Genomic DNA, 25,999 nt, shown 5'->3' on the forward strand with positions numbered 1-25,999 from the left:
AATTAAGTAAAATGTGCTTAAAGTGAAGTATTCCATGGTTAGAGTGAAGTGTTTGTGATCCATGCTTATAGTGCACCGATTATCATTTCAGTGAAGTAAAACGCGCTTAGAGTGAAGTATTCCATGGTTAGAGTGAAGTGTTTGTGATACATGTTATCAGTGATATGTTTTTTCATTTCAGTGAAGTAAAATGTGCTTAAAGTGAAGTATTCCATGGTTAGAGTGAAGTGTTTGTGATGCATGCTTATAGTGCTCTATTTTTTCATCTCAATTAAGTAAAATTTGCATAAAGTGATGTATTCCATAGTTAGAGTGAAGTGTTTGTGATGCATGCTTATAGTGATCTGGTTTTTCATATTAGTGAAGTAAAACGTGCCTAGAGTGAAGAATTACATGGTTAGAGTGAAGTGTTTGTGATCCGTGCTTAGAGTGAAGTGTTTGTGATTTGTGCTTATAGTGATCTATTTTTTTCATTTCAGTGAAGTAAAATGTTCTTAAAGTGAAGTATTTCATTCTTAGAGTGAAGTGTTTGTGATCCATTTTTAAAGTGCACTGTTTTTTCATTTCAGTGAAGTAAAACGTGCGTAGAATGAATTATTTCATGGTTAGAGTGAAGTGTTTGTGATACATGTTATCAGTGATATGTTTTTTCATCTCAGTGAAGTAAAATGTGCTTAAAGTGAAGTATTCCATGGTTAGAGTGAAGTGTTTGTGATCCATGCTTATAGTGCACTGTTTTTTCATTTTAGTGAAGTAAAACGTGTTTATAGTGAAGTATATAGAGATTACCTCATGTCCCATAATATCATCAGTCAGCCTGCAAATATTTTACCTTTTTTTTTATTTCGTGAAGTATATAGAGATTAAAGTGAACTAATAAAAGCTAATAGTGAAGTATTTAACTTTGCAGAGAATCAATTTATGTAGAGTGGAATATATGATGCATGTCTAATAGTGTTATGTGTTTTGTGTTTTCTGATTTCAGTGAAGTGTATAGAGCTTAGAGTGAAGTGTATGATGAATGTTACTATGGTGAGCGGGAACAAGATTGGAAATGTGAATTGCCTAGAAGCATCAAGGGAATACTACAAAGGCTAAGAGCAAAGTATTGCAGTGCATTAATGTTGTCGAAAACAAACCACAAGTCGTTGAATAACTTGGCGACAACATCAAAGCATTATAAAAAATGTAGCAACAACATGGAAATAGATGTGAAAAAATATGATTGTAAACTTCAAGCGTTCATGACCATTTTAGTTCATAATATGTGTTATTTAGTTCAATATAAAGCTCATCCGTTTCGATTAAATTCAATATTTTGTTAACTATTCACTTCAATGTAGAGTATATTTATTTCAATATAGAGCATGTTTGCTTCACTATAATTCACAGATACGATCATTCTAAAATTCAAAATTACGAAACACATGAAAAGAAAATAGAAATTTAGCTTTATTAATAAGCAAAGATCTCACTTTATTACTCAAAAATTTATAAAATACAAAGAATATATCAATAATACCCAGCCAACCACAACAAATCGCTACTACTACTACTACGAATCATAAAAATCCATACATAAAAGGGGGAAAAATACAACATTTCTAGTTTCAGTGATTCAAATCACTCAATTCAATGCCTGAGCAGCGCGGCGGCGGATAGGAGAACTGACGCGGCGACGGCGGTTCCGGAGATCGACAACGACAATGAATCTCCGGAGATGGATTCTGGAGCCGGTGCCGGAGCCTGAGCTGAAGCGGTGGCGGCGAATGCCGAGATCGCGACGGCGGCATACGCTAGCATTGCGGCAGCCTTGTTGAAGCTAATTTGAGCCATCGGCGAGCGGTGTAGGTTAGCAGAATGATCGTATTTCAGAATTGAATTCATATAGCAATTCAGACTATTCACGATGAAGGACGATCGATCAGGAATCGAATATGGAAATCACGCTTGACGAATGATTAGAACTCAGGAAATCACGAACGAGATGAACAAATCTGGAATCATGATAAATCTGAAATCTGGAATCGGATCGTGATGAACAAATCCAGATGATTAACGATCAGGAATCGTAAATTTTGGAAGAAATCATAAGTTTGAAAGAAATCATGAATCATGAATCATGAATGACCTGAGCTAAATTTGGTGAAAATACACAAATATGGTAATGGTGAAGAAATCGTAAATTTGAATTAATAATATTGAATTCCTGAATTCCAAAAATGCCCTTGGGCTATATCTAAGCAATATGATTATTTAAGCCATAGGATTAATTTAAAGTATTAAAATGTGTGGCTGAGATTTATTCTCTAGTTATACCCTTAAAATTAGTTAAACATTGATCACTCCTCTCTCTATCTCTCTCTATATATATAGGGACGTGTTCAGATCAATAAGTGAAATTCTGTCAAAAATTAAAACAAATCTCAATCATTGGATCTTGTAATGTAACCGTTAGATTATTGCCACGTGTCATCTAGTAATGTAGATTACTAGTCAAATAATGTAACTTAGCTAATAATGTACTATTTTAGTACAATAATGTAGCATTTTAGTCTAATAATGATAATGTAGCATTTTGGGCTAATAATGTAACTTATCACATCCATCCAATCTCAGGATCCAAGGGCTGAGATTTGTTTTGATTTTTAACAGAATTTCACTTATTGACCATAATGCCCCTATATATATATATATATATATATATATATATATATATATCATATTTATGTAATAACCCTATCATTTTATGGGTCAAATGTATCATTTTTATTACAAATGATATTTATACACGATAAAATTATATTTTTTCAGCATGCATAAAATGATACATTTATTCCATAAAATGATATTCTGTTCCATAAAATGATATTTTTCGTCCATAAAATGAGGGTTATTAGGTTATCACCATAAATATGGGTTATGATATGATCACATCCCTATATATATATATATATATGGTCTTTTTAGGTTGAGATTTTTGGGCCTAATTGAGAACTAAGATGCATTTTCAGCCACTCATTCATAATTTTCGCGCAATGTCAACTACAGAGACATTATGTCAACTAGGGGTATAATTCTCATTTTCGCACGATGTCAACTACAGAGACATTATGTCAACTACGATGTCAACAGAAAACGTTACTTATGTCAACTACGATGTCAACAGAAAACGTTATTTATGTCAACTACGACGTCAACAACAAACTTTATTTATGTCAACAATAACATTTTACAAATAATTAATGTCAACAACAAATATTTTCATGTCAACGACGTATATTATTTATGTCAACAAAAACATTTTACAAATAATTCATGTCAACAACAATATTTTACATATAATATGTAAACAACATTTTTCATAAAATTTATGTCAACGACCTATATAATTCATGTCAACAACAAACGTTATTATGTCAACGAGCAAATGCAAGTGATTTACGAAGCAGATTTGAGAGGCATAAATCGAATTAAATAAAAAAATGCGAGATCTCTGCTGAAATCGCGAGATAAAAGCGAAATTCAGCATTGAAATGAGCAGAAATCAGTATTTTCAGATTTCCCCCCAAATGTTCAAGCATTTTGATAAAAACAGCGAAAATCGCGAAGATGAACCTCAAAATAGTCGATTTTCTGGATTCTACACGAGAGCTCCGGCGACAAACGCGAACAGCAGCAGCGAAAACAGAGGTAGCAATTTCTCTCACTAAAAATCAGTTCACATCCAACACAATTGATAATTCAAAGCCTAATACCTCCAAATCCATACTCAAATCAACAATTAAGCTTCCGGCGAAGCGACGGCGTGAGAAGCGAAGGTTGTTCGGAGTTTCGTAAAGCAGGAGCGGCGAAGCGCGGTGAACAGCGGCGACATTAAACTGCGTGAGAGAGAGAGAGGGCGTGTCTGGAGGCGCCGTCGTCTCTGGCTTGATTGATGATCGGCGAAGACGATTGATGGTGGCGATAGGCTGCACGGTCAGTAGCACCGGCGAGCGCTACAAATTGGAGCTGGAGAGAGAGGGCAGCGGCAGAGCGGAAATTGAGAGAAAGGAGGAGTTGAAGATGTGTTATTCTGAAATTCTCATTCTTCCCTTTCATAATAAATTAATCTAAAAATATTTTTTGTGTGGCAAAATCTGGACCACTCATTTAATAAAAATGAATGGCTGATATTGCATCTCATTTCTCAATTACCCTAAAAAATCTCAATTGATCATGGACCTATATATATATATATATATAGGTGTGTATTCAGATGAAAACCATAATGTATATTAAAACATCAAACCATGTAAATAATGTACATTATACACACTAATAATGTACATTTTATTCATGTATAATGTACTGTTCTAAATATTGTACACACTAATAATGTACATTTACATTATATGAATTCTGTACATTATGCCGATAGTACATTATACATGAATAAAATGTACATTATTAGTGTGTATAATGTACATTGTTTTACATGGTTTGATGTTTTAATATACATTATGGTTTTAATCTGAATACACCCCTATATATATATATATATATATATATATAGGATTGTGATCAATTGAGAATTTTTATGCTAATTGAGAAATGAGATGCAATATCAGCCACTCATTTTTATTAAATGAGTGGTCCAGATTTTTCCACATGGAAAATATCTTTAGATTAATTAATTATGAAAGGGCAGAATGGTAATATCATAGTAAATTTTATTCAATAAATATTTTTTTAATTTTTAATTTTAATTTTTTATTAATTTTTTTAAAAAAATTAAATTATTTTTTATTAATTTTTTATTTTTTTTTATTTTTTTTTATTTTTTTTTTCAACTATATATATAATTCATGTCAACTACACACATATAATGTCAACTATGTGTACAATCCATGTCAACCACACACACAATTCATGTCAACTACACACATAATGTCAACTATGTGTACAATCCATGTCAACTACATATACAATTCATGTTAACTACACAATATAATGTCAACTACATGTACAATTCATGTCAAATAGTATTTATTGAATAAAGTTGTTGACATTTGATGTATAGTTGACATGAATTGTATATGTAGTTAAAAAAAATTTAAAAATAAAAAATAAAAAAAATTTAAAAAAATTTAAAAAAAATTAATAAAAATTAATTAAAAAATTAATAAAATTACAATTATGCCCCTCTGTTGACATAAACTACATGCTGTTGACATTTCACAAATATTCTGGATGAGTGGCTGAGATTGCATCTCAATTCTCAATTAGGTTCATAAATCTCAACATAACAAGACCCTATATATATATATATATATATATATATATATATAAAAGGTCCTCTTATATTGCTTATAGCATCATAATTCAAAACTCTGACCAAATTTATACCCTAAATTTTTTAAATGAGTAGATGAGATTAAATCTCACGAATTTCAATAAATAATAGAAAAAATATCAACAAAGGGGTAAGATCGTCATTCTGTTATCATATCATAGTTTTCGTGGGTATTTTATATCAACACAATGACATGGGTATTCCAACACAAGTACACAAAAATATCAACACAATTTTATTAAGATTTTACATACATTAAATTGAATTTTTTTTTGATGCTTTGTTGATAAAAAATATGTTTATCAACATATACAAAACTGAAATAAAAATTATCAAATTTCATCATCCGACGTCGTCTGAACATATGCAATTTAGATCTCGTTAAAATCCTTATAAAATTACCTTTAATTTGAATAATTTTTTTGCGGGAAAAAATATTTAAATCGAGAAAGTTACGTAAATTTAAAGTTTTGAGTTGATTTTGAGAAGAGAGAAAATGGTTAGTTATAACCACCATATACATTAATGTGTACCTTTTAAATTTGTTTTATAATTATTTAAATTTAATATAATCCACGGATCATTACTAAGTCGATATGAGACAAGATTTGAGAATTTTAACACGCCCCCTCATGTGTGGGCCGGAATGACACATCGAACTTCCATCACGTGGGTAGGCAAGGGAAGAGATAAAGAGATAAAATCTATCATCGACTTGAACCCGTTCTAATACCATATCTGAAATGGACCACTCACCCCTTCAAAGGCCTTATAAGGGGGAGAGTTATCCATGTTAGGATTGGTATACAGGAAAACATATTTCTAGCATGTTGCACTGATAGAATTGCTTGTATACAATATATTCTACAATCCAATTTAACCCAATGCGAGAAGAAGTAATTTTATCGCATTGGTGTTTGCTTATGCATTTATAAGATGTTTCTCAAACATTTAAATGTTTAAGAAGCAAACAAGTATAATCCTTCTGCATAGTAAACTGGTCGTGAACGACGTTCACAGAAGATGACGCAGTCGGTCCTTTATAGAAGATAAATAGATTTTCACAACCTAGACAGACTTTGACTACCTATCGTGAAAGGTTGCAGTGTTAGTCCGCATGTTTCCTTGCCATAGGAAATAAACGACACTGGTGTGGTGTAGCACTGAAGGATCTAACAATTGAGATAAGTCTTTCTTGCTATTTACTGAAAGCGAGGTCTCGGTGATTGTTATTTCTTAATCATTGTTGACATAACATTGAGTATACGATATTGATTATGCTCTACTTTGATTTATCAAATGGTTCGGATTTTTAACAATCCAAGAATCCTGATATCTTGGGTAGTGGTGATCAATGTCTAGATGTGCTATTACTGTTATTGCAATGAATGGTGTGTTGGGTGAGTCCAGTTTAATAATATCTTCAAGAGGTGTTCGAAAAAAGTTTTATTATTCAGAAACCCGGTCGGTTGGAATTTATTCCAGAATAATAAATAAAGATTTTGAACTAGACAACTCTTGAAAAAAGATATTAATTAATTAAAGTCAAATAACATACTTAAATTAATTAATGGATATCTATATCTTAAATACGAAAAATAATAAATTAAAGAGATAAAACCGGGATTACTCATAATTTGGGATTGGACGGGCAGTCAATATTATTATACTATATGATGATAATAATATTCTATATAGATTTGAGTTAAATTGGGGCACAATTTAATTAGTAAAAGTCCAACAGGTTGGCCCAAGTCCAACCTTCATGGTCTCTAATCTGGTCCATTATAACTCTATATAAAAAAAGGCTAGAAAGAGAATTTTAATTGAATTAAAATTCATGAATTAGGGTTTTGATTCCTTGTTTGTGAATTATATGTGTTCTAGCATGTAATTGGTTGTTTAACATGTGATTAATTAATCCCATAATAGGTCAAATAAATTTGTAGATCTAATTTATTTGTTTATGCATGACTTCCGCTGTGCAAGAGGCACCAAACCCCAGCAATCCATATTTATATAGATGAGCTGAGATCATCACCAAGTCGATGTGGGACAAGATTTAAGAGTTTTAACATTCCTCCTCACGTGTGGGCCGGAATGGCACATCAGACTTTCATCACGTGGGTATACATGGATTATATTTAAAATTAAAAAATAAGAGCATCTCCAATGGTCGGCTAGCGACCGGCTAGCCGATTCGTCGCGCTGGCTGATCGGCTAGCCGAACCATTAAAGTCGGCGAGCGCGAAGTGGGCTGGCCGATCGGCTAGCCGCCATTGTGGCGGCCCGATCGGCCAGCCGCCGATTTTTGTTTTTTTTTTTGTTTTTTGTTTTTAAAAAAAAAACTATATAAACGCGATTTTCGTTTCATTTTCATTTGCACCACTTGTTTTAACGAGTTTTCTCTCTCTCTAACTTTCTCGTACAAGAGCATCATCGAGCGATGGATCACAATAACGAGTCCACCCGGCGACGAGTGGATCTCGAACTCCCACGGTACGTGGGATCTCGGATGGGGCGTATGGGCTCCGGGGTTTAACATCCCTTGGAATCGATGATGGGGATGATGGCCGGTGCGCCGGGGGGGCGCAAGGGGGGAACCAGGGGTATGCCGTGGGGGATGCCGGGCGGGGGGCAGGGGGAGCGGCGGGCGGGCCGCCCCGAGTGGGGGGGTATGCCCCCAGATGCTGAAAGAGTGCATGATGCCGCAGCCAGATGATGGGGATGATGTGGCAAGGGGGGATGCAAGCACGGTATGCATCCCGGATGCGGTGGGGATGCAGGGTCACCGGGAGGGGACGCGGTATATCGTCCCTCGCTTGATTTTTTGATGCCTTCGTCTCACACGTCGACCCAGGTGGAGACGCAGTTCACCGGCGATGACCTTCTGCCATTACATGATATGGGGATCAATCTCGGGGATGCGGACACTCCCGTTCGAGCGAGGCGGGCCGCGGCGAAGAAGAAGAAGACGAGGGGGAAGGCCAAGACGGTCGGCGAGTCGTCACAGCCCGTTGTTGACGACACCCCTGGCCGGAGGAAGTGGACGGAGGATGAGTACGCCGGGGTGGCCAGGGGGTGGTTGGAGGTGTGCGACGATCCGCTGGTTGCGAACAACCAGCGGGTCGTCAACATGTGGGCGAAGATCGAGCCGCCATAGTGAGGCACCGCCCACACGGGAAGGACTTCGCCGGGGAGGTCCGGGTGTCCGAAGGGGTGGGAGCGCATCAGTGGCCGCGGTGGGCCGTTTTGCGAATTTGTACACCAACGCCCCTCCGTCGCCTCAAAACTAGTGGGCGAAAATGAGGACGACGCCCGGAGGATAGCCGAGAGTCGGTTCGCCCTTGGCGGGAAGTATAAGGAGTTCACCTTCTCGGGAGTGCTTCTTGTTGCCGAAGGACTCCGAGAAGTTCCGGCGGGGGTGCGACGCGGGTGGCCGAAGAAGCAACGACTCGAACTATAGCGGCGACTACAGCAGCAATGGCAGCGCGCGATCCCACAACCTCCCCCGGATGTCGAGGGAGTTTCCATCCCCTCCTTCATTTGCTATTCTCGCCCCGCCCGGCCGATGCAGGGCGGGCGCAACGGCCGCGAGGCGCGGATCCCCTATCGCCCCCTGAGGCTCCAGTCTCTCGCGCCTCCCACCCGCCCCCACTCGAGTACACTCTCCATTCGCGTAACCATACGCGGGATCAGATGTACAAGGTCTTCCAAGATTGGAGGAACGCCACCGACCCCACGGAGAAGATGTTTCTTCACGAGATGCTCGAGAGCATGCGGGGTTGATTTGGAAATGAATTGATTAATTTTCCCGTATATGTGTCGTAAATTTAATTCCGTATTTTAATCGTAATTTTAATTCCGTAAATGTAGTATATTTTGAATTATTTTTATTGCGGCTAGCCTAAATCTGATGTGGCAGGTGGATTTTTTAGTGTTGCTGACGTGGCAGGGGAGAGAATGGCTAGCCTATTGCTGGCCTATGCACCATTGGAGATGCTCTAATACTCCCTCCGTCCCACAATATATGACATACTTGTAAAACGACATGAGATTTTAGAAGATGTTGTTTTGTGTGTTGAGTGGTGAGAGAAAATAGTATTTTTATATTAATGTGAGAGGGAACTTTTTGAAGAAAAAGAAAAGAAATTTGACATCTTTTGTGGGACAATCTAAAAATGAAAGTGTGATATTTACTATGAGACGAAGGGAGTATTAAATTAACTTAAAACGATATTAATGTCAATTTTATAAGTGGTAATTAAAACTAATCATTTTCTCTCTCCTCAAAATCATCCTACAACTCTAAATTTACGTAACTCTCTTGATTTTAAATTATTTTTTCGTAAAAAATATATCAAATTAAAGATAATTTCATAAAGATTTTAACGATATCTCAATTGCATATGTTCCGATGATAATCAGATCATGGAACTTTATAATTTTAATTTCTGTATATATTGATAAACAGATTTTACATCAATAAATGCATCAACGAAATTCAATATAAAGTAAGTACAATATCAATAAAACTGTAGTGATATTTTCGGGTATTTATGTTGAAATTCTCATGTCGTTGATATTGTAATACACTATGTTGATATAAAAAAATCGTGAAAATTATTATGTTATACAGATTGACTATTTTACTCTTTTGTTGATATTTTATCTACTGTTTATTGAAATTTAATTTCTATCACTCAATTTAAGATCTAATAATGTAGATTGGTATTAGTTGTGGATTGGATACTGTATGCATTTTAACATTATCAAGTTATATAAATGTCAAAATTTTAATTAATTAAAATATCGGAATATATAAATATTCGAAACAAATCAAAATTTAGCGAAAAGTTAGAAATTCATAGACAAGCACTAAATTTGATCATTAGTGGGAGAAGATCTTTATCATTAAATTACAAAATTAAAAGAAAACAATTCCAAAAGGAAACATGGAAAATATTCAATTGCGTGGTCGGCAGATCTCGAATCAGGCGGCTGAAGAAAAAGTTCAAACGAGTAGAAATTTGAAACCGCAAATACAATCCAACGTCTCTTTAAAAATTAGGGTATATTTGGAAAATTCTAGATTGTCAGACTCAGCTCCCACCCTCGAATATAAATACTAGTTCTTGTTTGGCTCTGCCTCTCAGTTTATACTTCAAATCTAAGTCTAATTCTCCTTTCAAATCTAATTCTCCTTCAAATCTTTCGCCAAATTCGATCTGTAAATTGCAACAATGGCTGGAAAGGGTGAGGGTCCGGCCATAGGAATAGATCTTGGAACTACTTATTCCTGCGTCGGCGTGTGGCAGCACGACCGTGTTGAGATCATCGCCAATGACCAGGGGAACAGGACCACGCCGTCGTATGTCGGCTTCACCGATTCCGAGCGCCTCATTGGTGACGCCGCAAAGAATCAGGTCGCCATGAACCCGATCAACACAGTTTTCGGTATGGATTGTTTTTCTCTACTCTTATTATAAGAGCTATGTTAATATTCTCAATTATTCTGCTAGGTCTGTGTTATAGTATTGTGTTGTTTCAGTTGATTTATGAGTCTCGTTGGATTTTGACTACTTTTGGATCGGGTATATGTTTTAGTTCGTTGATTTATTTTGTTTGTTTGGTACATGAAGAGTTCGATCTGTGATATTAAGTTAAGTTGTAAACAATCTGGTCTAAGTAGAATCATCTTAAACTGCTTGTTGCTGAGCATTTATTTTTTATTGAATGGCCTTAGATCGGATTCTGTGCGAGGGCATTTTCGATCTAAGTGATTTTGTCATATTCTGTTGCAACGATGAGATATAGATGACTAAAGTAATGAGAATCCAACCTTAAACCTTTTGGAATATAGACGAATGATCTGCTTTCTTTAGTTTTCTATTAATTCACTCTAGCTGAATGTTATATTGCTTGTGTGATAGTTATTGCATCTTTAAATGTGTGTAAATTCCAAATTGTATAGAGAATTTGTCTTCGTTGTGAGTAGAAGATTGATAACACTCTTTTGATTATTTTGCAGATGCCAAGAGATTGATCGGAAGGCGGTTTACTGATGCCTCGGTTCAGAGTGATATCAAATTGTGGCCATTCAAAGTTTTTTCTGGACCTGGTGACAAGCCTATGATCAGTGTTAACTACAAGGGTGAGGAGAAGCACTTTGCTGCTGAGGAGATTTCATCAATGGTTTTGATGAAGATGAGGGAGATTGCTGAGGCATACCTTGGTTCAGCAGTGAAGAATGCTGTTGTGACTGTTCCAGCTTACTTCAATGATTCCCAGCGTCAAGCCACCAAGGATGCTGGAGTTATTGCTGGCCTCAATGTGATGCGTATCATCAATGAGCCTACAGCTGCTGCCATTGCTTATGGTCTTGACAAAAAGGCAACAAGCGTTGGAGAGAAGAATGTGTTGATCTTCGATCTTGGAGGTGGAACGTTTGATGTCTCTCTTCTAACGATTGAGGAGGGTATCTTTGAGGTGAAGGCCACCGCTGGTGACACTCACCTCGGTGGTGAGGACTTTGACAACAGAATGGTCAACCACTTTGTTCAGGAGTTCAAGAGGAAGAACAAGAAAGACATCAGCGGTAACCCCAGGGCCTTGAGAAGGTTGAGGACAGCCTGTGAGAGGGCTAAGAGGACTCTTTCATCCACTGCTCAAACCACCATTGAGATCGACTCTCTCTATGAGGGTATTGATTTCTATGCCCCCATCACACGTGCTAGGTTCGAAGAACTCAACATGGATTTGTTTAGGAAGTGTATGGAGCCGGTTGAGAAGTGCCTGAGGGATGCGAAGATGGACAAAAGCACCGTGCATGATGTTGTCCTTGTTGGAGGATCCACCAGAATTCCCAAGGTTCAACAATTGTTGCAGGACTTCTTCAATGGCAAGGAGCTTTGCAAGAGCATCAACCCTGATGAGGCAGTTGCCTATGGTGCTGCTGTCCAAGCTGCTATTCTGAGTGGTGAGGGTAACGAGAAGGTCCAAGACCTATTGCTTCTTGATGTCACTCCCCTCTCTCTTGGCTTGGAAACCGCTGGAGGTGTCATGACTGTTTTGATCCCAAGGAACACCACCATTCCCACGAAGAAGGAACAGGTCTTCTCTACTTACTCAGACAACCAGCCTGGTGTCTTGATTCAAGTCTACGAAGGTGAGAGAACAAGGACAAGGGACAACAACTTGCTTGGAAAATTTGAGCTCTCTGGAATCCCCCCTGCTCCCAGAGGAGTTCCTCAGATCACGGTTTGCTTTGACATTGATGCCAATGGTATCTTGAATGTCTCTGCTGAGGACAAGACCACTGGTCAGAAGAACAAGATCACTATCACCAATGACAAGGGTAGGCTCTCCAAGGATGAGATTGAGAAGATGGTTGAGGAGGCTGAGAAGTACAAGTCGGAAGATGAGGAGCACAAGAAGAAGGTTGAGGCGAAAAATGCGTTGGAGAATTACGCGTACAACATGAGGAACACCGTGAAGGATGAGAAGATTGCCTCAAAGCTCCCCGCAGCTGATAAGAAGAAAATTGAGGATGCCATTGAGTCGAGCATCCAGTGGCTTGACGGGAACCAGCTGGCAGAGGCTGATGAGTTTGAGGACAAAATGAAGGAGCTGGAGAGCATCTGCAACCCCATCATCGCAAAGATGTACCAAGGGGCTGGTGGGGAGGCGCCAATGGACGATGATGATGTGCCTGCCCCCAGTGGTGGCAGCAGTGCTGGTCCCAAGATTGAGGAGGTCGACTAAATCAGTCGCGGTGTCTGACCCATGTTTATTCTATCTATCCCTTTTTTTTGCTGGACAAGATTGATTTTGATGCCGTTTTGTCAGAATCATGTTAATGTTTTTTAATGCTATGGATTCTAAGTTTTGCCCTGCCCTGTTCTTGCTATTACTGTTTCTTTATTTTTATATACGGATGTTCCTAGTTTGGGCAATGCCTTGTTTAAATTATCGTAAAACAAATTGTCTTTCATCTCATTACCCTATCTATGTACATCCGAGAAATTACCTTCTAAATTTCAGCGTTGAACATAGAAAAAGGGGATGAATATGAGCGTTGAATATAGAAAACCTTACAATATGAGATTTTTCATTGGGTAGAAAGAAGACTATTTAGTCGCGTTGTTCTATATTCTCAGTTGAACACAGTACATTTTTTTATTATTTTTTCAAATGAGAAGATTCATTTCTGTATACTGCTCCCTCCGTTCCATAGTAATAGGGGCGTTTTTTCATTTCCGTCCGTTCCAAAGTAATAGAGTCATTTTTCTTTTTAGTAAAAGTCAACATATTTTTCCATACCTACTTTACTCCCTCTTACTTTTTTCTATCTTCATCTTTCTACCTTTTTCATTTTCCACTTTATTCTGTCTTTACTTAACTCACCTAACACAATTTTTCTTAATCTCCGTGCCAAAAAGTTTTGCCTCCATTACTATGGAACGGAGGGAGTATAAAATATGTGGATTTACAATCGACCAAGCAATTCTTGGAGAATCCGTAGATTTTCAGGTTTGAACTTCGTTTAGTTGAAAACTGGAGCAAAAAGAATAAGAAAGAATAACCATGTTTTATTCATAAAAAAATGTCATGTCTCGCAGATATTTTAACAAATGCGTTTTCCCAAATTGAATGCTTATCTTTTTTTTTCTTTTTTTTAAAAAAAGGTTTTGGTAGTTCACTTGGGCCACAACCAATTCAACTTTAATGGGCTCGGCCAGCACAGGCACGTAATCTAATGCAGAGAGCGGGAAGTTTAACGCGCACAGCCCAACTCCGCTGCTTGGAAAGGGCAAGCCCGTAACACGCTGCCCAAAGCCCAGTAAACGCTGATTGGTAATGAGCCAACGTCCAACCACCTTAGTAAACTCAATCCTGTCATAGAACTCAATTCTAGTCCTAGATAAATAATTATGAGATAATTAGTCATAGAAAAATATCTTTTATCTCTTTGTGAATTCATTTTCTTGCCAGCCAATCCAACCTACCAAGTTGAATTATTGGAGGAAGTGGAATATTAAAAAATAATAAGGGACCACACATCCAATACGACAGATGCAGTTCGCTAATAAGCAAGAGGCCCTTATCATCAGACACATGTTTTTTCAACCATTGGTGCAACTTTCTTCAAATTAAATTCGACATTGATTTTCAATTTTCTAATATTATACTAGTAGTAATATATAATTTTCTAAGATGGAACTGCTACCACTAGTTGCCGCCCACTTCAACACCATCTATCATCTTTTCTATCACCAATATGTGGTGCATAGAGATAGAGCATTCAAACATGATATCAAACCAATCGGATTGTTAAAGACAAACTGTAGCTAGAAACGTTGAGAAAAAAATGCCATTAGCTAATAATTCAAATACAACTTCCATAACAAAAACAATTAGTACAACTTAAATCAAACTAGATGCATGGCATAAAAAACTACAGCATTTTAAGAGCTTCACAAACCGAATATATGACAAAAAACCATATTGGATTTGACGCATCTGCTACCTCAGATTATCAATTTCAGTGAGCTCACTAAGAATGACATTTTAGGTCAGTTTGAGATCATTACCACCGTGGTGAGGCCGAAGACAGACCCTGACCTCGTGTTCCTCTGGCCCCTCTCGCAGTTTTGGCACCAATATCTCAAGCACTGTTCCCGGCCCATCATAGTAAGCTTCTATGTTAGCATCTTCAGGGATTCGAGTTGAAAGTGGGATTTCTCTAACGAATTCCCCAGGCGGGCAGTGCTCTGATGATGGATCCGTGAGCTTGAACGTCCTGTTGTGTCTCTTGATGAATGGTGTGCGAGAAGTACTTGTGCACGAGACCTTAATGATTCCATGGGTGAGGGTATTCCTCCACGAGACTTTCACCCTCTGAAGATCTACAAAAGGCAGGCTGATAACAATGAGATAGCCATCTGCATCCTCATAGACTGTTTTGGCAGCTGTGACAGGGCCGTAGGCATTCCTCAGCACTCCACTGAACTCATGCAACCAGTGAGGCCCATTTGGATGAATTTCAAGATCAGGGGCACGGTCAGGAGCAGGAGCATTCACTGCCAGGAAACAATCTTCATCATTCCCCTGTGGAAAAAAATCTTTCTTCCTCTTGTGGTTGACAGGCGAGAGGTCAAGGACATCCCCATTGCTATGATTGATAGGCTGAGTCGATAGATTAAGCACAGATCCATTGAGCAGCTTCTTCGTGTGGGACTGTGGATTGGCCTTCACTGGGGCAGATCTTTCAAGCTCAAACTCGGTGTTCGGTAGATTTCTCCACGAGCCATAGTCACTAGCTTCAGGTGGAATGGTGAGGTTAGCGTCCCTCCCGGTGAGCTCGGTCCATCTTTTGCGATCCTCTTCATCCAGAGCCATAAGATTTGGGGAGGGAACAACCTCAATTCCATGAACACACTGAGGGTTTGAAAGACCTCTGTAATGTTTCCTCTGCATCCGGTGTGACCGGACAAAGCCTTTATCCACACAAAAAGGGAAGGGACGCTCTCCTTGACGAGAATGCCCATTCATATAACTACGCAGCTGCATCTTACCAAGAGCATTCTCAGGCCTTTCCTTGAACACCCACATATACATGTTTTCCATATCATGTTGAACCATGAATGTATCGAGCTGCAGGTCAGATTTATCAAATCCAGAAGCCCCATTACTATCCCGTATTATTTTAGCCTTTGATTTATCATTCAGCACAGGCTTAAAGTAAAAGCTGAAGAAAAACCAAGCACCCCAGATACTATCAACCCTTTTGGCACATTTCCTCCCAACCTTGGGAGCGACAAGGAAACTCTCGGTCTCATATATTTGAGTACCTAGCCCAACATCAAGAATATCACATGGTTCAGGGTTCCAAGGCTGTGGAGGGGGGCTTCGCTCGGCTGAAAGGGGCAGGTTGATATCAGGTGGGCGGGTCAAAATATCTTGGGGATTCATCTCAAGGTCTAGTTCTTCGTGGGAGGATGAGGCGCTTGAATCCATGGACAAGATGGTTGAAGGGTGATGATTCTCCATTTACAAACCAGTCAGAAGTGTATCACCCATCACACACAATAAACAAAAATTGAACCCATTTGGTGAGTAGGTGAGATGTTAGGCGTTGGACAACAAAATGTAATCTTTATATGAGAACAACCATCGTGTCAATCCCAGCTGCAAACTCCTACTTCCATCAACACCCTAAATTTATTCATATCTAAACCACTCCTCAACAATACACACACATCAACCAAAATCCTAAACCTCCAACTCAAACAAAAAAGAAATCCATACCCAAATTACATATAAAACAGAGCATAAGGAACTAGAAAATAAAGGACTATCAGGTTGAAGAAATCCCAGAAAAGAACAAGAAAAGAGAGATATTACCCCTAATAAATATCAAGAAAATCAAATGAAGACCACATCCAACACTAATCCACCAATCTCCTCAAGCCCTCCAAAGACAGGTGGGAGACACTGAATCAAGCCCACCAAAATCAATTTTTCAGCTCAAGGGAAATATTCCTAAAGAAAGACACTAATAATTTGCATCTTCTCCTAATTCTATGTCATAAATATAAAATATTTGAAGAGAGAAATTTAGTAAATTGAAGCACACTAGCTTCTGTATCAATCAAAATTTAAACGTATATTACCAATCTATGAAGCCAAGGCCCAAGAAAAGAACCAAATCAGAAGGGATCTTGGAAGAATACCTTTTGGGATAAGCTTCCACAACCATAAATCCACACAAACTAGGGCACGAAGAGGAATCAATTGTTCTCAAATCCTCATCTTTTGTTTTCTCCTCCCAATAATTCAAAGAGCAGAAAATTTTCTCCTCGTATCCACCAATTTTCACGAGAATTACTGTTTATCTTGAACGAGTTTTCTGCAGACACAGTCAAACACAAAAGAATAAACATGAAAAAAACGGGGGGAAATAACGCGTAAAAAGTGGTTATTTTTCAGAGGGAGAAATTGTAAATGTTGAAATATGATGATATTTATAAGCAAGTGGACTGGTAAAAGCCGGCACCAAATATCGCCGGGCCAAAGTCCGACGGCGCCGTTTTGACTTATTAAGATAGATGATGGTTTTTCCTTCTCCCGATAATTTTATTATCTATAAAAAGTAGTCTCATTTTCAAATAATATACTTTTTAATAATAAATTAATAAAATAATTAAAAAAGAGGGAAAAAATGAGTAAATTATAATGTAAAGTTTCTATTTTAAAAATAAAACTATTTTCTGCATAAATCTAAAATGATAAAATATGACTCTTTTTTCATTTGGTAAATAGAAATTTATATAGTATCAAAATCTTTTATTAAATTATTGTATCGTATTGAAAATTATAATATATAATAAATTATATATTTTAATTTTTTTTATACGATAATGTTGATATATTTTGGTATTTTTTTCCAACTATTCATTCAAATTTTTATGATCTTCCCTATATTCAAAAATATGTATGCTGTCATTATCCACAAGTTCTGGATTTGTATTTCAATTTCTTCTATGCACCATAAATACTGTTAGTTTCGGAGCCGGCCGACAAAATCTAATTTTGGTTTTGCTAAAAGAAAAAAAAAAAAAAAAAAAACTGAAAATGTAATTATTGTTATGTTGATGTATTCATTAATATTTTTGAAGTTTCATATATTAAGTAATACCCATCGAATTGTTTTATCGTTTGGAGTCTATGATGGTCCATATCTTAATTGGTCATTTAACATTCCTTGGCTATGAGAGCGAGTTCTAGATTGAGGTGCCACATCTATAAATTTTCCTAAGGTCAGTATATAAGAAAAAAAAAATCTTGTGCGTCGATAAATAGATAAAATATGTGTTTCAATAATTAGAGAGAGTTGTGTTGTTCAAGTAGTACACGCCTCTAGGATCTTGATGGGCGATAACTCGTAGTTGTGGTCTTGTGGATAACTAGATACCAGATATGGCTTTTTGATTTCTCTTTCTTTCTGAAAACTGAATTTGCTTTTCTATAATGCTTGATGCTTATTGATTGCTACCAAGAAAGGGTGGAAAATAATTCCTTTATTTTTTGGGAGTTCTTTAAATGTCAAAATTAGGACGATTAAAAAAATATCAAAATCATGATATACTTCGTCCGTTCATAAAAAATAGTCTAATTAATAAACGATACAGATTTTAATGTATATTTGAAAAAAAGAGATAAATGGATAAAGTGGAAAGAGAAAGAGAAAATATGGATAAAATAAGAAAAAGAAATTTAAAATAAATGAATACTAGTTTGGGGGTAATATTCCATTTTTAGTTTGAGATTAATTTTAGTGGAATGACAAAAATAGAAAAATGAGACTATTTAAAAAAAAAGTATATACAATAGTTTACCAAATTTTAAAATTTATGTGATTGACTAGAATTTTATGAAACTATGAATTTTTTTAGGCAAATTGCCCTTGTATATTCATAGACTCATAGTGAATTTTCTGTAAGATCATTTCACGGTTTGAAATTCAAATTCAATAAATATATAGTATTCTTCGTCTTATTTTAAGTGAAGTATTTCATTTTCGACATGAGATTTTATACAGTTTTGTTTTGTGAGTTGAGTGAAGAAAGAATAAAATAAGGATGAGAAAATATAGAGAGTAATATTTCTATTTTAGGAAATGTGTCATTTAGGATATTACATTTAAACGAAGGAAAATGGTTCACTTCGAATGGAACGGATGGAGTATAATAATGTTTTTCCTATGTACACACTATACAAGCACATTCACGAACAGATTATTGGTCCAAATGCCACATGAGTAATTCTTATTGTTGTAGTATATAGAATAATATTCTGTCTATCCTATAATCTACTATATCTAAGTAGGAGTACTTTACAAGTGTAGGGATTTAAGATTATCAACAAAAAAACACTTAGTAGAGTAACACTTTATGCTTCAATTTATAAACCACGGTCTATAGTTATTAGTGCTGCTTATACATAAGGGCAAGCTTGATTTGTAATTGCGTGCACTTAGTGACTTTTATGTGTGCAATACATTTGTTTGTTATCTATGGAACCTTTCTTGGACGCCATATATGATTCAATTCAAAAATTGAAACTCATTTTACTTTGGGTTCTACAGATTAAATAATTTTCCCATCATGTGCTTGTCTCCAAAATTCAAGGGTGTACTGGATTGTGGAATATTCATGATTTTTTATACTATGGGGTTGGATTGGCTTTGAAAACATTTCTTTACCATAATATCATTACTGAAAGCCGGGACTCAATATGACTCACAGTCACAGCTAACTAGTATTTTTCTTGTTGTATAAAAAAGTTAAAATAATTAGAAATCCAAATAAAAAAACGACGCAAGAGTAACCTTAACATGGATCATGGATTGTAGGAGTACTATTGATATGAATAAAATCTGGGCCAATATGCTTTGTGGGCTCAGCCCAATGAAAAGGCACTGTAAAAATAATCGGTAAATTTTTGGTGGAAGAATAGTTTTGAAACTATGAATAAACGGCCCGAAATGGTAATGTTTACCAATAAAAATTAGGCTACATATAATTACAACATTACTTATATTTTCAAGTAAAAAGGCAAAAAACTGATATTCACCCATTCCTCTATCATGTAACTACTTTATGTTATACATTTCGTACGTAATTAATCAATTTAGACCCTCACAACATAAAAACACAACATGATGTACGCTTCGATTTGAAATTATCGGAAACATATAATTCATTTAAAAAAAATACAATATTCGAGTTTAAAGTGTTATATTCTCTCAAAAATTAAGGAGATCAATTTTCCTATAATTTTGAAATTATCGGAAAATTGATGAACTTTATTTTATTTTATGAAATTTTATAGTATTTTTTATGAATATTGCACAGTATGTTCAGTGACCAGATAAGGTTCCAAAGGTCACCAGCTTTCTCTTTTTCTATTAACAAACACGATTATTTAATGGTACGCACAAATTAATTATTGCTTAGTGGATATACGACACTACAGGGTACAACTAGTCCCTTGTGGAATAAAGATGACATGCATTGGGGCCAATCTTAACTTTCTAGTTCTTCAATAGATACCTATCGTTTGTTATTTAATTAACCTATCGTTTCATTATTTAATATTTCATAATTCTTATTTTGATAATATATAATGTATTAAATCTTATCGATACGAGTACGACTGGTGTTGTTTCTCTATTTTCGTAAATTCAATCTCAAGAGGCTTGTAGTCCAACACCATCCATAATGAGATGAGTTTTTCATACACGGAGACAATATTGTTTATGATATTTAAGATTATTTTTACTTTTCAATTTTCACATTTCGTTGAAAATTTGAAAACAACAAAACAAATTAATTTATTATTATTAGTAATTTATTAACATGATCATGCTTTCATGAGTAAAATTTGATGTAATAAATTAAAGTTCAGAATATAGTACTATATGAATTTGGAGGGGGGGGTAGCTAGGGGTCTGTGTGGGAAGCAATAAAGTGTTGAGGGAAGTAAAGTTTCATTAGGTTGGGACACACTGTTTAATTCCACATAGCAACTCTCCTCAAGATTGGCCTTTTTTTCTCCTTTTTAAGCGCTATTGAAGTATTATTCGTAAGTATCCCTCTAGTTTAGTTCACATTACTATTGTTTATTTTATTCTAATATTATAAAAATTATTATTGGCATAATTAATTTTCTAATAAGTTTAAGCCTGATTTGTTATTTATACTCTCTCCGTCCCAAGTTATTTGATTCGTATTCCATTTTGGGTTGTCCCAAGCTACTTGAGTCATTTTTTTTTCCTAAAAACAAAACATTTAGTCTCATCTACTTTATTCTTTATTTTACTTTACTATCTCTTCTTTCTCTTATTTTATTCTCCCATCTACTTTATTTAACTCACTAACACAATTTTCTTAAATCTCGTGAAAAAAAAAAAAAACCCCTTAAGTAATGTGGGACAATGAGAGTATATTTAGTTGAAATTGTAGAGGAGAAGGACAAATAATGATAAGATTTTACGTAATTTAGTAAAAGTAATGGCGTCTATAATAATTTTGAAGGTATAAGAATAATGAAATATATAAAATGAAATAAATAATACTCCTTCCGTCCGCGAATAGGAGTCCCTTTTATCCATTTTAGTCCATCTGTGAATAGGAGTCCCGTTTCACTTTTACCGTAACGGGATAGGGTCCTACATTCCACTAACTTATTTCACTCACATTTCATTTAAAATTAATATATACAATTGAGACTCATATTCCACTAACTTTTTTCCACCCACTTTTCTTAACATTTCTTAAAACTCGTGCCGCTAAAGAATGGGACTCTTAATGACAGGTGGATGCAATATTAACCTAGAATTAACCCACGTAAAGTATATAGTATAATATTTCAATATATATTATATCCAATATATAGAGACACAACTTGTAGTCAAGATCATTTTGTCAATAACCCTATTTCCGCTGTTAGCAAATAGCAAGTGTCTCCGAATAAGTGTACAATTTCATATTTTCATGATTAGATTATATCAAAAGTCCCATTTTATCCTTACACGATCAGTTCAAAATAATTTTTTTATTTCTTCGATTTATTCATGCAATCTTTTTTTTTTTGGTGGTGGTGGTGGGGGGTGTTTATTCATCGATCCCTTGATATGTGAGTTTTGAGAGGTACTTATTCAGAATGATAATTGGTACCTCAATCAGTATCCCATTTCATATTTCAAAAACTTTAGAGTTATTATTGAAAAAACAACTATCCTATTAAAGGTGTATATACTATTCTAAAGTTTCCCAAGCATGAGACTGAAACACATTGAGATAGTAATGGAAGATTACATATGCTCGAATTTTTATAATATACGTCAGGAAAATGTAGGAAATGGTAATATGAATGACGTGGCAAATAAAACCAGATTTTTTTCATGCAGCAACCACAAAAAGAAGCTTAAAGAGTAAGTAATAAATTAAACAGCAACATCTTGAAACCCTAAAAAGCAACGAACAAACAAAACTAGACAGACTGAAAACAATTTAGTACGTGCTTTATTTCTATTAAATCACTGTACCTATACTATATCTATCTTTTTATGTATCTATATATATACACAATGATAAAGCTCCTTGCTTTATTTTAGCTCCTACATTCTCATTCTTCCTTTATCTTTCTCTCTCTCTCTCTCTCAAGGTTCCAGTTGATGTGATTCTCCACTATAGCTCCCAAAACCACATACCCTTTACAAAAGAGAAGGAGCCATGGTTTTTTCTTCAATTCCAGCTTATCTTGATCCATCCAACTGGCATCAGGTTAGGGTTTTTTTGTTATTATTATTATTCCAATTTTTCGTTTTTCATGTGATCGTATGCCAATAAAGCAAGAATTTCGAAAGATAAATATTCCTCACTCCTTTTTTTTTTGTTTTTTGATCTTCTCGATTTTTTATTTAATTTTTCATAACGTCTTTGTTACTACATCTTTAATTTTCTCTCCATATACAATACTCAGTTTTTTTTTCATTTTCTTTTTCCTATTTCCGGTTTTTTCAGCCTCAAAACCACCATCTACTCCCACTACAGCAGCCGGAGGGGGCTGCGCAGCCTTCCCCGCCTCCTCCGCAGCCCCATGGAAGCGGAGGAGGATCGATCCGGCCTGGCACGATGTCAGAGCGGGCTCGAATCGCGAACGTGCCGATGCCGGATTCATCCCTAAAATGCCCTCGGTGCGAATCCACCAACACCAAATTCTGCTACTTCAACAACTACAGCCTCTCTCAGCCGCGCCACTTCTGCAAGACCTGCCGCCGCTACTGGACCCGCGGCGGCGCCTTGCGGAACGTCCCCGTGGGGGGAGGCTGCCGCCGCAACAAGCGGAGCAGCAAGTCCACCACCTCCAAGGCCTCCCCGGCGAGCGACGATCGCCAGACTGCCACCTCCACATCCACCAGCGGCCTCTCGCCGCAGTTCCCACCTCTTCGGTTCATGTCGCCGCTGAGTCAACTCACCGACAACTTTGCCGGAAACATGGGCTTGAACTACAGCCTGCCGATGGGGACGAACGAGATGGGGTTCTACAGCGGCGGCGGAGGGGGGATGGCTTCGCTTCTGTCCAGCGTCGGCGGCGGCGGAGGAGGTGGAATTGAGCCGTGGCGGCTGCAGCAGCACCCTTTCTTCGGCGGTTTCGAGGCGTCGCAGCCGGAGAATTACCAATTCCACGGCGGCGAGTCAGGGTTTCTGAACAACGAAGCGAGTCGGGCGAAGTTTTCGAGCTCGCTGTTGAGTCAGCTAGCGTCGGTGAAAATGGAGGAAAACCCTAATTTTTCAAGGCAATTGATGGGAGGAATTGCAGGGAATGGGAATGAACGATGGAATTCCAACACGAATTGGACAGAGCTCTCCAATTTCAGTGCTTCTTCGACGAGCACTCCATTGTAGTGATCTCGAAAATTTCTCTATTAAGAGAGATAACGCAGGAGAAGATTAAAATTTGAAGAATGATGATGGTGGCTTTGTTCGGCTGAAAAAGCCCTAGAAATTGGTAGGTTTTAATGGTTATTTTTCTTTGTGGTTTGGTTTGTTTTGGGGATCATCAAATCTTATTTTGTAGCTCTGTACTGACTGAGATTAATGTTTAGATGAATGTGTGATTTCCGTCAGTTTTTTCTCTGTTAGATATAAATTGAGATCTAAGTTTTCAAATTCTCTTTTATATTCAAGAATGACTACAAATAGAAAAGTCTGGGATTGAGTGTAAGTGTAACTAGATCACTGGTAGTGTTCGGTTTCCAAGATAAAATAATATCAAGTTACAATCTAGGATAGAGTTGTGAGATTATTTTAGTCACAGGGGGTTAGCTATGGGCTATGACTAATTATCCCATGATTGTTCATCTAGGATTGAGTTGTGGGATTGAATCTCAAGAGCCAAACATACTACAAATTTAATCCGGAATACAATCTCGCAAATCGAACACCTCCAATGTGTATAAACGTTTCGTACAAATGCGGGTGAAAATTATGTATGTTACCTTCTTAATGTAATCTACTACACTTTCAAACTAAAGTTTATGAATTACATGCCCGTTCGAGCTAAAGGGGATTCGATGCTAATTAAACATATTTTTGAATTATATGTTAAACCTTTACTTATTATTCTGTTAAAATAAGAATCTGGAGAGCTTATAAGCGAATATGATTGGCTTAAACAACATCAAAAGTTCAAAAATTAAAAGGCATTGTGTTTGAGAAACAAACATGTTTGAAAGGACAAAAATATACAGGTCCTATATTGCTCTTCTTTTATGTTGTTTTCCCCTTTGCTTTGTGCATAGTTTGTAAACAAAAAAATAATATAAAATTAGTATAGCAAAGCTATTTAATTCCAATTCCTTTAAATATAAATTCAAACCAGTACCACATTACTCAATTCTAACTAACTTCATTTGTTACCATCGTAACTTCTATATGTATATATGTGTTGTGTATTGGGGATTAATAGGGAGTATGTGTTTATATGTAATCGTATATTATTGTTGAACATTTATTTGTCTGTATATATACGTGCTTATAATTTGAACTTGTAACTTTTACTGTTTCAGGGAGGGATCATATAAAAACATCTAATAATACTATTTTCAAAAGAAAAAAAAAAGCTCAAACTTCAATGCCTTGAAACCATATAATTACCTACAGATTACATCGTACCCTTAAAACCTAGAAAAATCCAAACTATTCACTTTTGACCAAATTTCTGAAATTTCTTATCAGAAAATCTACCTAGAATTTAGTTGTGTTCACTCCCCTAAGGAAACTTCTGATGCAGACCATGTCGAAATGTTTTTGATAAATAATCATTGCCAATCAAATATGTTTATAATTGTAATCAAGTATAAACCATGGGGTATTTTATTATTTTAATACATAAATATCAAATTTAGTTGTATTAAAAATGGCTAATACTAGATACTACTATATGTGACAATTATTTAATTAATTAATAATCTCTCCGTCCATTATAATTAATTGAGACATTTCTTTGGAAATAAGATTTGAGAAACGTAAAGTGTAATGAATTAAGTGATGAGAACAATGGTAATAAACTGATTCTCGCGAGTTTTGACTTAGTTCTCAGAATTTGCGTTTTGATAATTGGATTCAATGTTATAATTATGTGAATTCAATGGTATAAATATAATGATGTAAATTCAAAACAATGTTGGAGTATATTTTTGCATTTATATTAACACATTTCTTTTTGATGATTCCAAAAACTATAAATATTTGAGAAATTTTTAGGATAGAGAAAATGGTTAATATGCATGAATTATGTAGATATGTTATTATCTTAAATTACCTTCAACATGAATATATATTAAAATACAGATTCCATAATTCCTTTAATCTCAATCATCTGAATCTCTGATCCAATGGCTAATAAACAATCTTAGTTAAACATAAGGGGTGGATGCGGAGATTAATGTGGTCCAATGTGTTAAAAATGTGCATGTGTTGGTCAAATGGTAGAATGGTTAAAGGTCTCGGGTTCACCGTGTTTAAATTTATTCATTTATCAACCAAAAAAATATGAAATAAAATTCATTATATGACTACATTAGTACTACGT

The 25,999-nt window shown here is 36.1% G+C and overlaps 3 protein-coding genes across 4 annotated transcripts; 2 read left to right on the forward strand and 1 right to left on the reverse strand.

Moving 5' to 3' along the window:
* Positions 1–10,459: 10,459 nt before the first annotated feature.
* LOC125212005 (heat shock cognate 70 kDa protein 2-like) lies at positions 10,460–13,228 on the forward strand. The gene is made up of 2 exons (XM_048112009.1): positions 10,460–10,792; positions 11,367–13,228. The coding sequence occupies exons 1-2, from the start codon at positions 10,579–10,581 to the stop codon at positions 13,097–13,099; spliced, it is 1,947 nt and encodes a 648-aa protein (XP_047967966.1). The 5' UTR covers positions 10,460–10,578; the 3' UTR covers positions 13,100–13,228.
* A 1,466-nt stretch (positions 13,229–14,694) lies between these two features.
* LOC125221000 lies at positions 14,695–17,338 on the reverse strand. Of its 2 annotated transcripts, XM_048123132.1 has the most exons (2): positions 17,071–17,337; positions 14,695–15,991 (listed from the first exon to the last, which is right to left on the reverse strand). In XM_048123132.1, exon 2 carries the CDS (start codon positions 15,977–15,979, stop codon positions 14,906–14,908), a length of 1,074 nt encoding a protein of 357 aa, XP_047979089.1. In that variant the 5' UTR covers positions 15,980–15,991; positions 17,071–17,337; the 3' UTR covers positions 14,695–14,905. The 2 variants fall into 2 exon arrangements, with proteins under 2 accessions (XP_047979089.1, XP_047979081.1); XM_048123124.1 differs by having other exon boundaries at positions 14,695–17,338.
* Positions 17,339–22,524: 5,186 nt separating this feature from the next.
* LOC125211662 (dof zinc finger protein DOF2.4-like) lies at positions 22,525–24,032 on the forward strand. Its single transcript, XM_048111557.1, has 2 exons — positions 22,525–22,686; positions 22,927–24,032. Exons 1-2 carry the CDS (start codon positions 22,636–22,638, stop codon positions 23,809–23,811), a joined length of 936 nt encoding a protein of 311 aa, XP_047967514.1. The 5' UTR covers positions 22,525–22,635; the 3' UTR covers positions 23,812–24,032.
* Positions 24,033–25,999: the final 1,967 nt, after the last annotated feature.

Source organism: Salvia hispanica, chromosome 1, assembly GCF_023119035.1.
Source record: "Salvia hispanica cultivar TCC Black 2014 chromosome 1, UniMelb_Shisp_WGS_1.0, whole genome shotgun sequence".
Classification (NCBI taxonomy): domain Eukaryota; kingdom Viridiplantae; phylum Streptophyta; class Magnoliopsida; order Lamiales; family Lamiaceae; genus Salvia; species Salvia hispanica.